At 56.0% G+C, this 12515-nt stretch overlaps 1 protein-coding gene across 8 annotated transcripts in view; it reads right to left on the reverse strand.

The window, feature by feature from the left end:
• The window catches only part of TSHR (thyroid stimulating hormone receptor), a 95950-nt gene that overhangs the window by 17510 nt on the left and 65925 nt on the right, over nucleotides 1-12515 (reverse strand). For all 8 annotated transcript variants that reach the window (XM_075614626.1, XM_075614631.1, XM_075614630.1 and 5 more), the window contains one exon: nucleotides 3600-3668. In XM_075614626.1, coding sequence (XP_075470741.1) covers nucleotides 3600-3668 — 69 coding nt within the window. The remainder of the gene's footprint in view (nucleotides 1-3599; nucleotides 3669-12515) is intronic.

The raw sequence follows: 12515 nt of genomic DNA on the forward strand, positions 1-12515 counted from the left end.
CCCCAGGGCAGGCTGTCTCATTCATTCTCCCAGCGCAAGCTGTCTCATTCTCCCGGGGCAGGCTGTCTCATTCATTCCCCCAGGGCAGACTGTCTCATTCATTCCCCCGGGGCAGGCTGTCTCATTCATTCCCACCAGGGCAGGCTGTCTCATTCATTCTCCCAGCGCAAGCTGTCTCATTCTCCCGGGGCAGGCTGTCTCATTCATTCCCCCAGGGCAGGCTGTCTCATTCATTCCCCCCAGGGCAGGCTGTCTCATTCATTCCCCCAGGGCAGGCTGTCTCATTCATTCCCCCCAGGGCAGGCTGTCTCATTCAGTCCCCCAGCGCTGGATGTCTCATTCACACCCCCAGGGCAGGCTGTCTCATTCATTCCCCCAGGGCAGGCTGTCTCATTCATTCCCCCCAGGGCAGGCTGTCTCATTCATTCCCCCAGGGCAGGCTGTCTCATTCATTCCCCCCAGGGCAGGCTGTCTCATTCAGTCCCCCAGCGCTGGATGTCTCATTCACACCCCCAGGGCAGGCTGTCTCATTCATTCCCCCAGGGCAGGCTGTCTCATTCATTCCCCCCAGGGCAGGCTGTCTCATTCATTCCCCCAGCGCAGGATGTCTCATTCATTCCCCCCAGGGCAGGCTGTCTCATTCATTCTCCCAGCGCAGGCTGTCTCATTCTCATTCCCCCAGGGCAGGCTGTCTCATTCATTCCCCCCAGCGCAGGCTGTCTCATTCATTCCCCCCAGCGCAGGCTGTCTCATACTCCCAGGGCTGTCTCATTCATTCCCCCCAGCGCAGGCTGTCTCATTCTCCCAGGGCTGTCTCATTCATTCCCCCCAGCGCAGGCTGTCTCATTAATTCCCTCCAGTGCAGACTGTCTCATTCTCATTCATTCCCCCCAGGGCAGGCTGTCTCATTCACCCTTCGCAGGCCGTCTCATTCATTCCCCCCAGGGCAGGCTGTCTCATTCATTCCCCCAGGGCAGACTGTCTCATTCATTCCCCCAGCGCAGGATGTCTCATTCACACCCCCAGGGCAGGCTGTCTCATTCATTCCACCAGGGCAGGCTGTCTCATTCATTCTCCCAGGGCAGACTGTCTCATTCATTCCCCCCAGGGCAGGCTGTCTCATTCATTCCCCCAGCGCAGGATGTCTCATTCATTCCCCCCAGGGCAGGCTGTCTCATTCATTCTCCCAGCGCAGGCTGTCTCATTCTCATTCCCCCAGGGCAGGCTGTCTCATTCATTCCCCCCAGCGCAGGCTGTCTCATTCTCATCCTCCCAACGCAGGCTGTCTCATTCATTCCCCCAGGGCAGGCCGTCTCATTCACCCAGGGCAGGCTCTCTCATTCTCATTCCCCCAGGGCAGGCTGTCTCATTCATTCCCCCCAGTGCAGGCTTTCTCATTCATTCCACCCAGCGCAGGCTGTCTCATTCTCCCAGGGCTGTCTCATTCATTCCCTCCAGCGCAGGCTGTCTCATTCTCCCAGGGCTGTCTCATTCATTCCCCCCAGCGCAGGCTGTCTCATTAATTCCCTCCAGTGCAGACTGTCTCATTCTCATTCATTCCCCCCAGGGCAGGCTGTCTCATTCACCCTTCGCAGGCCGTCTCATTCATTCCCCCCAGGGCAGGCTGTCTCATTCATTCCCCCAGGGCAGACTGTCTCATTCATTCCCCCAGCGCAGGATGTCTCATTCACACCCCCAGGGCAGGCTGTCTCATTCATTCCACCAGGGCAGGCTGTCTCATTCATTCTCCCAGGGCAGACTGTCTCATTCATTCCCCCCAGGGCAGGCTGTCTCATTCATTCCCCCAGCGCAGGATGTCTCATTCATTCCCCCCAGGGCAGGCTGTCTCATTCATTCTCCCAGCGCAGGCTGTCTCATTCTCATTCCCCCAGGGCAGGCTGTCTCATTCATTCCCCCCAGCGCAGGCTGTCTCATTCTCATCCTCCCAACGCAGGCTGTCTCATTCTCATTCCCCCAGGGCAGGCCGTCTCATTCACCCAGCGCAGGCTGTCTCATTCTCATTCCCCCAGGGCAGGCCGTCTCATTCACCCAGCGCAGGCTGTCTCATTCTCATTCCCCCAGGGTAGGCTGCCTCATTCATTCCTCGAGCGCAGGCTGTCTCATTCATTCCCCCAGGGCAGGCCGTCTCATTCACCCAGGGCAGGCTCTCTCATTCTCATTCCCCCAGGGCAGGCTGTCTCATTCATTCCCCCCAGCGCAGGCTTTCTCACTCATTCCACCCAGCGCAGGCTGTCTCATTCTCCCAGGGCTGTCTCATTCATTCCCTCCAGCGCAGGCTGTCTCATTCTCCCAGGGCTGTCTCATTCATTCCCCCCAGCGCAGGCTGTCTCATTAATTCCCTCCAGTGCAGACTGTCTCATTCTCATTCATTCCCCCCAGGGCAGGCTGTCTCATTCACCCTTCGCAGGTCGTCTCATTCATTCCCCCGGGGCAGGCTGTCTCATTCATTCTACCAGCGCAGGCTGTCTCATTCATTCCCCCCAGGGCAGGCTGTCTCATTCATTCCCCCGGGGCAGGCTGTCTCATTCATTCCACCCAGGGCAGGCTGTCTCATTCATTCTCCCAGGGCAGACTGTCTCATTCATTCCCCCCAGGGCAGGCTGTCTCATTCATTCCCCCGGGGCAGGCTGTCTCATTCATTCTCCCAGGGCAGGCTGTCTCATTCATTCCCCCAGGGCAGGCTGTCTCATTCTCATTCATTCCCCCGGGGCAGTCTGTCTCATTCATTCTCCCAGGGCAGGCTGTCTCATTCTCATTCATTCCCCCCAGGGCAGGCTGTCTCATTCATCCCCCCAGTGCAGGCTGTCTCATTCATCCCCCCAGCGCAGGCTGTCTCATTCTCATTCATTCCCCCCAGCGCAGGCTGTCTCATTCTCCCAGGGCTGTCTCATTCATTCCCCCAGGGCAGGCTGTCTCATTCATTCCCCCAGGGCAGGCTGTCTCATTCATTCCCCCAGGGCAGGCTATCTCATTCTCATTCATTCCCCCAGGGCAGGCTGTCTAATTCATTCCCCCAGGGCAGGCTGTCTCATTCATTCCCACAGGGCAGGCTGTCTCATTCTCATTCATTCCCCCCAGGGCAGGCTGTCTCATTCTCATTCATTCCCCCCAGGGCAGGCTGTCTCATTCATCCCCCCCAGCGCAGGCTGTCTCATTCTCATTCATTCCCCCCAGCGCAGGCTGTCTCATTCTCCCAGGGCTGTCTCATTCATTCCCCCAGGGCAGGCTGTCTCATTCATTCCCCCAGGGCAGGCTGTCTCATTCTCATTCATTCCCCCAGGGCTGTGTCATTCATTTCACCTAGTAAAGACTCTTTCAAACATCATTAATGCATTAGGCTGGATAAGACCGGTGAGTGTGTGTGGATAAGACCGGTGAGTGTGCATGGATAAGAAAGGTGAGTGTGCGTGGATAACAAAGGTGAGTGTGCGTGGATAAGACCGGTGAGTGTGCGTGGATAAGACCGGTGAGTGTGCGTGGATAAGACCGGTGAATGTGCGTGGATAAGACCGGCGAGTGTGCGTGGATAAGACCGGCGAGTGTGCGTGGATAAGACCAGTGAGTGTGAAGTTACTTACACTGCATCGAGTTTGGTCCCGTTGAAGGCGTATCGTTGCACCTGGGTGAAGCCATTGTTGTAGAGTTTGCTGCGGAGAACACAGATAGCAGATCAGCGCGTGTTTCCTGCACACACCACCCATGCAATGGTACATCATTCAGTGACAGCTTCCAGAGGATTCTACCATTTAATTACCATCAAAGTGGCCCCTCCAGAGACCGGTACAGAGCCCGCTGCTCATAGTGAGGTGTCGTGTGCATGGTCATTATATCCTACATATTCATAGGAAATTTGGAAACCGGCTTTATGATGCTGCAGGTAAATCATTTCATTTCGCACAGAAAATGTAAAGGCGAAAGCACTAAAAACAAAATGTACAATAATTTACAAAAATAAAAATTCGGAGAACTTTTACCATGTGATATATACAGGAGTGCGCGAGGGTGTGCGAGGGTGCTCATTGTGACTGTTTCCCATAGCTACAAATGAAAGAAATAATACATTCCCTACAACACAATGTGCTCTGGTCATCATTATCCTCCCATACACAACTAGTGGACGCGTGCAAACGGTGAATATTCAGAGTATTTAGAAATACATTTTCACCTATTGCACAAATTCTTTAGCTGTGCCTATTTTGGGAGGTATTTCTCCTTCAGTATTATTACTATGGATTACTTTTTTATGGCACACCTGTGGGAGACACATGGTATCTAACAATTGTTATTTTCCATCAAACCTGAAAAAAACTATATTCAGAATTATTGTGACTCGGTGACCACGTGCATCTTATCACACAGTTTAATAGGGTTTACCAGGTGTCCAGTATTGAACCGGACTGTCCTGTATTTGGATGTTCTGTCCAGTAAAAAAAAAAATGAGAGGTAGTACTGGACATGTATGTGTATACCGGTATTACCTCTCTGGGCGTGTATGTATATACCAGTATTACCTCTCTGGGCGTGTATGTGTATACCAGTATTACCTCTCTGGGCCTGTATGTGTATACTGGTATTACCTCTCCGGGAGTGTATGTGTATACCGGTATTACCTCTCTGGGCGTGTATGTGTATACCGGTATTACCTCTCTGGGCGTGTATGTGTATACCGGTATTACCTCTCTGGGCATGTACGTGTATACCGGTTTTACCTCTCTGGGCGTGTATGTGTATACTGGTATTACCTCTCTGGGTGTGTATGTGTATAGCGGTATTACCTCTCTAGGCGTGTATGTGTATACCGGTATTACCTCTCTGGGAGTGTATGTGTATACCGGTATTACCTCTCTGTGCGTGTGTGTGTATACCGGTTTTACCTCTCTGTGCGTGCATGTGTCCGGTATTACCTCTCTGAGCGTGTATGTGAATACTGGTGTTACCTCTCTGGACATGTATGTGTATACCGGTTTTACCTCTCTGGGCGTGTACGTGTATACCGGTTTTACCTCTCTGGGCGTGTATGTGTATACCGGTATTACCTCTCTGGGCATGTATGTGTATACCAGTATTACCTCTCTGGGCGTGTATGTGTATACCGGTATTACCTCTCTGGGCGTGTACGTGTATACCAGTTTTACCTCTCTGGGCGTGTATGTGTATACCGGTATTACCTCTCTGGGCATGCATGTGTATACCGGTTTTACCTCTCTGGGCGTGCATGTGTCCGGTATTACCTCTCTGGGCGTGTATGTGTCCGATATTACCTCTCTGGATGTGTATGTGTATACCGGTATTACCTCTCTGGGCGTGTATGTGTATACCGGTATTAACTCTCTGGGCGTGCATGTGTCCGGTATTACCGCTCTGGGCGTGCATGTGTCCGGTATTACCTCTCTGGGCGTGTATGTGTATACCGGTATTACTTCTCTGGACGTGTATGTGTATACCGGTATTACCTGTCTGGGCGTGTATGTATATACCGGTATTACCTCTCTGGGCGTGTATGTGTATACCGGTATTACCTCTCTGGGCGTGTATGTGTATACCGGTATTACCTCTCTGGGCGTGTATGTGTATACCGGTATTCCCTCTCTGGGCATGTATGTGTATACCGGTATTACCTCTCTGGGTGTGTATGTGTATACCGGTATTACCTCTCTGGGCGTGTATGTGTATACCGGTATTACCTCTCTGGGTGTGTATGTGTATACCGGTGTTACCTCTCTGGGCGTGTATGTGTATACCGGTATTACCTCTCTGGGCGTGTATGTGTATACCGGTATTACCTCTCTGGGCGTGTATGTGTATACCAGTATTACCTCTCCGGGAGTGTATGTGTATACCGGTATTACCTCTCTGGGCGTGTATGTGTATACCGGTATTACCTCTCTGGGCGTGTATGTGTATACCGGTATTACCTCTCTGGGCGTGTATGTGTATACCGGTATTACCTCTCTGGGCGTGTATGTGTATACCAGTATTACCTCTCTGGGTGTGTATGTGTATACCGGTGTTACCTCTCTGGGCGTGTATGTGTATACCGGTATTACCTCTCTGGGCGTGTATGTGTATACCGGTATTACCTCTCTGGGCGTGTATGTGTATACCAGTATTACCTCTCCGGGAGTGTATGTGTATACCGGTATTACCTCTCTGGGCGTGTATGTGTATACCAGTATTACCTCTCCGGGAGTGTATGTGTATACCGGTATTACCTCTCTGGGCGTGTATGTGTATACCGGTATTACCTCTCTGGGCGTGTATGTGTATACCGGTATTACCTCTCTGGGCGTGTATGTGTATACCGGTATTACCTCTCTGGGCGTGTATGTGTATACCGGTATTACCTCTCTGGGCGTGTATGTGTATACCGGTATTACCTCTCTGGGCGTGTATGTGTATACCGGTATTACCTCTCTGGGCGTGTATGTGTATACCAGTATTACCTCTCCGGGAGTGTATGTGTATACCGGTATTACCTCTCTGGGCGTGTATGTGTATACCGGGATTACCTCTCTGGGCGTGTATGTGTATACCGGTATTACCTCTCTGGATGTGTATGTGTATACAAGTGTAGCCTGGAGCTGCCGTGGCTCCTGGAGACCCCCCTCCCTTGTTACAGCGCGGTCGCGGGTGAGACGGACCCGACGGCTGCTTCCAAGGGTGGGGGCTGGAGCAGGGAGCAGCGCGGCTTCCCCCACATGCGGCCGGTTGCCGGGGACGCGATCGGGCCGTTGCTAAGGCCGCGGTCGCGTCTCTGAGGTCCCGGCGGCTTGCGAAGAGGGCGCCGCCATTGCCCCTTAGTTCGCGCATGCGCAGGGAGAGCCCCAGAGACAGGACAAAGTCGCGCGAGAGCAGGGAAGGCCCAGGGGAGGTTAGGGCAGCCAGAGAAAGCTTGTGCAAGCGCAGTGCAGGGTAGGAAAAGCCCGCGAAGCCCTAGCCTACCAGGGAAGGCTCTGAGCTGGGACTACAGATCCCATGAGCCTCTGTATGCCCCATGTGACACCAGGGAGCCAATAGGGCTTAGGAACTCTGCAGAGGCAAAGAGATACATTTGGCGGGCTTGGAGCACGTTAGGCAGTCAGAGACCGGAGCAGCCCAGGGAAGGAGGTAGGGTACAGGAGTCACAGACTCCCTGTACTAGGCCAGCACCCCCAGGGTCTGAGGTATCTAGTTACTCCAAGAGAGAGAGTGTTGCCAGGGACTGTTCTAGAGAGAGGGACCCTGTCACTCAGGAGTTGCAGTTGGAGCAGGGGGGCTGTGAGGGAAGGAAGGGTGCGGGGAGCGAGTACAGCTCCCGCGGCCCTATAGGTACCCACACCCTAGGTAGGCCCCAACCCTCCACTAGGGTAGTGGGTAATTTCTGAGGGAGGCCCAAGATAGGGACGCTGCCCTTAGTGTTAGAGTGCTGCCTTGTCAGAGTCACGGCTGTCAGTGCTGTGAGGTCTGACAGGCAGGCACCTTGTTGCGCAGCACGTTGGCTGCCAGCCCCAGTGAGCTACAGCTTGCTGCTGTAGGCACTGGGACGCATTAGGTATTAGTGAGGCTGAAGGAACTTAGAGAGTTAGGGGAGTGGGACAGGTCATTAACCCTGTAGGCCCCTAGGAGTTTCCCCAAAGCCACTACAGGTTGCTGTACTATAGGGACGGCCTATAGTATAGTGAATGCCACTTAGATAGATAGGGACACAGCGGCTGCTGCTGTTCCTGTGAAGCGGTTCAGACCCACGTTGGGGTCCGCAGAGACTATTCCAGAGTGTGACCGCCCTGGCGGTCCACGTGCAAGGAGTCCGGTTGGGGATCAGATGACGTCATCCTACGACTGACCCTTTGTGAAGAGTTGCTGACCCGAGCACCGGAGTGCTCGGCAGGTATCATACAATCATACGTGCACCACCGGGCCCTTAGCTTAAATAGTGACTGCGCAGTCACCCATTGACTCTCTGCAAGAGTGCGGGACATTGGGTGGGGTTCTTTGGACACTGGGTGGGATCACCTGGTGTTGGGGAATCGTCCTGCGAGACGTCACGGTTAGTGTCTCCTGGAGAGAATGACACAGGTTATATTATGGTATTGCCGTGATATGTTATTTTGCATGATAGTAAAGTCCTTAGTTATATTACTTCATGTCTATGTGATTATTGTGATTGTCCTGCGAGGAACCACTCCCCCTTTGGTGGGAGCCATCGCAGGTGGAGGAGCTGCACCGAATGTAAGTGGTTGTCCATAGTATAATTGCCCCAGGTTCCCCGTGGCGGTAGCTCAGCCCTCCTGTGAGCCAACAGGTATAGCACCAAATACCGAGTAACACTATATGTTCCTGCACCCACACAGTATAATCTGCGATTGGGGGGGGGGGGGGAAACCCGTTACACAGGTATTACCTCTCTGGGTGTGTATGTGTATACCGGTATTACCTCTCTGAGCGTGTATGTGTATACCGGTATTACCTCTCTGGACGTGTATGTGTATACCGGTATTACCTCTCTGGGCGTGTATGTGTATACCGGTATTACTTCTCTGGACGTGTATGTGTATACCGGTATTACCTCTCTGGGCGTGTATGTGTATACCGTTATTACCTCTCTGGGCGTGTATGTGTATACCGGTATTACCTCTCTGGGCGTGTATGTGTATACCGGTATTACCTCTCTGGGCGTGTATGTGTATTCCGGTATTACCTCTCTGGGCGTGTATGTGTATACCGGTATTACCTCTCTGGGCGTGTATGTGTATACCGGTATTACCTCTCTGGGCGTGTATGTGTATACAGGTATTACCTCTCTGGGCGTGTATGTGTATACCGGTATTACCTCTCTGGGCGTGTATGTGTATACCGGTATTACTTCTCTGGACGTGTATGTGTATACCGGTGTTACCTCTCTGGGCGTGTACGTGTATACCGGTATTACCTCTCTGGGCGTGTACGTGTATACCGGTATTACCTCTCTGGGCGTGTATGTGTATAGCGGTATTACCTCTCTGGGCGTGTATGTGTATACCGGTATTACCTCTCTGGGCGTGTATGTGTATACCGTTATTACCTCTCTGGGCGTGTATGTGTATACCGGTATTACCTCTCTGGGCGTGTATGTGTATACCGGTATTACCTCTCTGGGCGTGTATGTGTATTCCGGTATTACCTCTCTGGGCGTGTATGTGTATACCGGTATTACCTCTCTGGGTGTGTATGTGTATACAGGTATTACCTCTCTGCGCGTGTATGTGTATACCGGTATTACCTCTCTGGGCGTGTATGTGTATACCGGTATTACTTCTCTGGACGTGTATGTGTATACCGGTGTTACCTCTCTGGGCGTGTATGTGTATACCGGTATTACCTCTCTGAGCCAACAGGTATAGCACCAAATACCGAGTAACACTATATGTTCCTGCACCCACACAGTATAATCTGCGATTGGGGGGGGGGGGGGAAACCCGTTACACAGGTATTACCTCTCTGGGTGTGTATGTGTATACCGGTATTACCTCTCTGAGCGTGTATGTGTATACCGGTATTACCTCTCTGGACGTGTATGTGTATACCGGTATTACCTCTCTGGGCGTGTATGTGTATACCGGTATTACCTCTCTGGGCGTGTATGTGTATACCGGTATTACCTCTCTGCGCGTGTATGTGTGTACCGGTATTACCTCTCTGGGCGTGTATGTGTATACAGGTATTACCTCTCTGGGCGTGTATATGTATACCGGTATTACCTCTCTGGGCGTGTATGTGTATACCGGTATTACCTCTCTGGGCGTGTATGTGTATACCGGTATTACCTCTCTGGGGGTGTATGTGTATACCGGTATTACCTCTCTGGGCGTGTATGTGTATACCGGTATTACCTCTCTGGTCGTGTATGTGCATTCCGGTATTACCTCTCTGGGCGTTTATGTGTATACCGGTATTACCTCTCTGGGCGTGTATGTGTATACCGGTATTACCTCTCTGGGTGTGTATGTGTATACCGGTATTACCTCTCTGGGCGTGTATGTGTATATTGGTATTACCTCTCTGGACGTGTATGTGTATTCCGGTATTACCTCACTGGGCGTGTATGTGTATACCGGTATTACCTCTCTGGGCGTGTATGTGTATACCGGTATTACCTCTCTGGGCGTGTATGTGTATACCGGTATTACCTCTCTGGGCGTGTATGTGTATACCGGTATTACCTCTCTGGGCGTGTATGTGTATACCGGTATTACCTCTCTGGACTTAATGCTAACATATAACCTGACCGGAGGGGGGGGGGGGTGCAGGATTTCCCAGAGCAGGGAGGGAGCAGGGCTGTTACTAGGGGTCTGGGCAGCTTCCTCCATCCTGATTGGCTGCATTACCCAGCGACAGCCAACCAGTAGGAGGTGTCAGGAGCCTGGGGGTGGGGTCAAGGAGAGGAGTAAACGCATGGAGCGAAAAGAGGTGAGATGGGTGTGTGTGTGTTCCAACGCATCACACCTTCACCATTGTGTCCATTTTTGGGGGAGAAGCCACCTGGCGGCACCACTGTTTAATGGAATCTACTATATATTTGTGTAAGTGACCTATGTGTCCGTGTCTGTATGTGTCTCCCTGTGTCCCTCCCCGTGTCCCTAGCGGCAATCTCATTGGACCTTGGGCCAGGCTTGGCCCGCCCCGGGCCAGGCTTGGCCCGCCCCCGCACACCTCTAATTGGCCTGAGGCGGAGTGACGGGCCAAAGGTCACACACACCCACACCCACACCCACCCCCCTCGCCCATCCACCCCCTCTCACCCCCCCCCGCCCTCCTCAACGGCTGCCCGGCCTTGACCCCCCCCCCGCCCTTCCTGGCGGATGGCCCGCAGCAACTGAACCCCCCCTATCACCCCCCCCCCCCCAGAGCACGCTCTCGCCGCTCGCACCTTCAGGCCTAGAGGCCGCGCCCCCAGCTCACCATCCCCGCGAGCGCTGCTCCGGCTCTCTCAGTCGGGAGCTGTACGGGCCGCTCCTGACCTGAGCGTCTCAGCTCCGCCTCGCCGGGGGAAACGGAGACCGCCGAGGAACCCGAGGAAGAGGAGGAGCGTGGCCCGGTGCGAGGTAAGTAACCGCAGGGGAAGGGATCTTTCACCCGGGCCCGGCCCTTCACCCCCCCCGGCCCGGCGCTTCACCCAGCCCGGCCCTTCACCCGGCTCGGCCCTTCACCCCCCCCGGCCCGGCCCTTCACCCGGCCCGGCCCTTCACCCCCCCCCCCCCGGCCTGGCCCTTCACCCCACCCCCCCCCGGCCTGGCCCTTCACCCCCCCCCCCAGCCCTGCCCTTCACCCCCCCCGGCCCTTCACCCGGCCCGGCCCTTCACCCCCCCCCCGGCCAGGCCCTTCACCCCCCCCCCCCAGCCCTGCCCTTCACCCCCCCCGGCCAGGCCCTTCACCCCCCCCTGGCCATGCCCTTCACCCACCCCGGCCATGCAATTCACCCCCCCCGGCCATGCCCTTCACCCCCCCCCCCGGCCATGCCCTTCACCCCACCCCCCCCCGGCCATGCCCTTCACCCCACCCCCCCCGGCCATGACCTTCACCCCACCCCCCCCCCGGCCATGCCCTTCACCCCACCCCCCCCCCGGCCATGCCCTTCACCCCACCCCCCCCCGGCCATGCCCTTCACCCCACCCCCCCCGGCCATGCCCTTCACCCCCCCCCCCCGGCCATGCCCTACACCCCCCCCCGGCCATGCCCTTCACCCCCCCCAGCCATGCCCTTCACCCCCCCCCGGCCATGCCCTTCACCCCCCCCCGGCCATGCCCTTCACCCCCCCCCCCGGCCATGCCCTTCACCCCCCCCCCCGGCCATGCCCTTCACCCACCCCCCCGGCCATGCCCTTCGCCCCCCCCTCCCTGCCCTTCGCCCCCCCCTCCCTGCCCTTCGCCCCCCCCCCTCCCTGCCCTTCGCCCCCCCCCTCCCTGCCCTTCGCCTCCCCCTCCCTGCCCTTCACCCCCCCCGGCCCTTCACCCGGCCCGGCCCTTCACCCCCCCCCCGGCCAGGCCCTTCACCCCCCCCCCCCAGCCCTGCCCTTCACCCCCCCCGGCCAGGCCCTTCACCCCCCCCTGGCCATGCCCTTCACCCACCCCGGCCATGCAATTCACCCCCCCCGGCCATGCCCTTCACCCCCCCCCCCGGCCATGCCCTTCACCCCACCCCCCCCCGGCCATGCCCTTCACCCCACCCCCCCCGGCCATGACCTTCACCCCACCCCCCCCCCGGCCATGCCCTTCACCCCACCCCCCCCCGGCCATGCCCTTCACCCCACCCCCCCCCGGCCATGCCCTTCACCCCACCCCCCCCGGCCATGCCCTTCACCCCCCCCCCCCGGCCATGCCCTACACCCCCCCCCGGCCATGCCCTTCACCCCCCCCAGCCATGCCCTTCACCCCCCCCCGGCCATGCCCTTCACCCCCCCCCGGCCATGCCCTTCACCCCCCCCCCCGGCCATGCCCTTCACCCCCCCCCCCCCCGGCCATGCCCTTCACCCACCCCCC

The sequence above is a fragment of the Ascaphus truei genome, chromosome 9 (genome assembly GCF_040206685.1).
Source record: "Ascaphus truei isolate aAscTru1 chromosome 9, aAscTru1.hap1, whole genome shotgun sequence".
Classification (NCBI taxonomy): domain Eukaryota; kingdom Metazoa; phylum Chordata; class Amphibia; order Anura; family Ascaphidae; genus Ascaphus; species Ascaphus truei.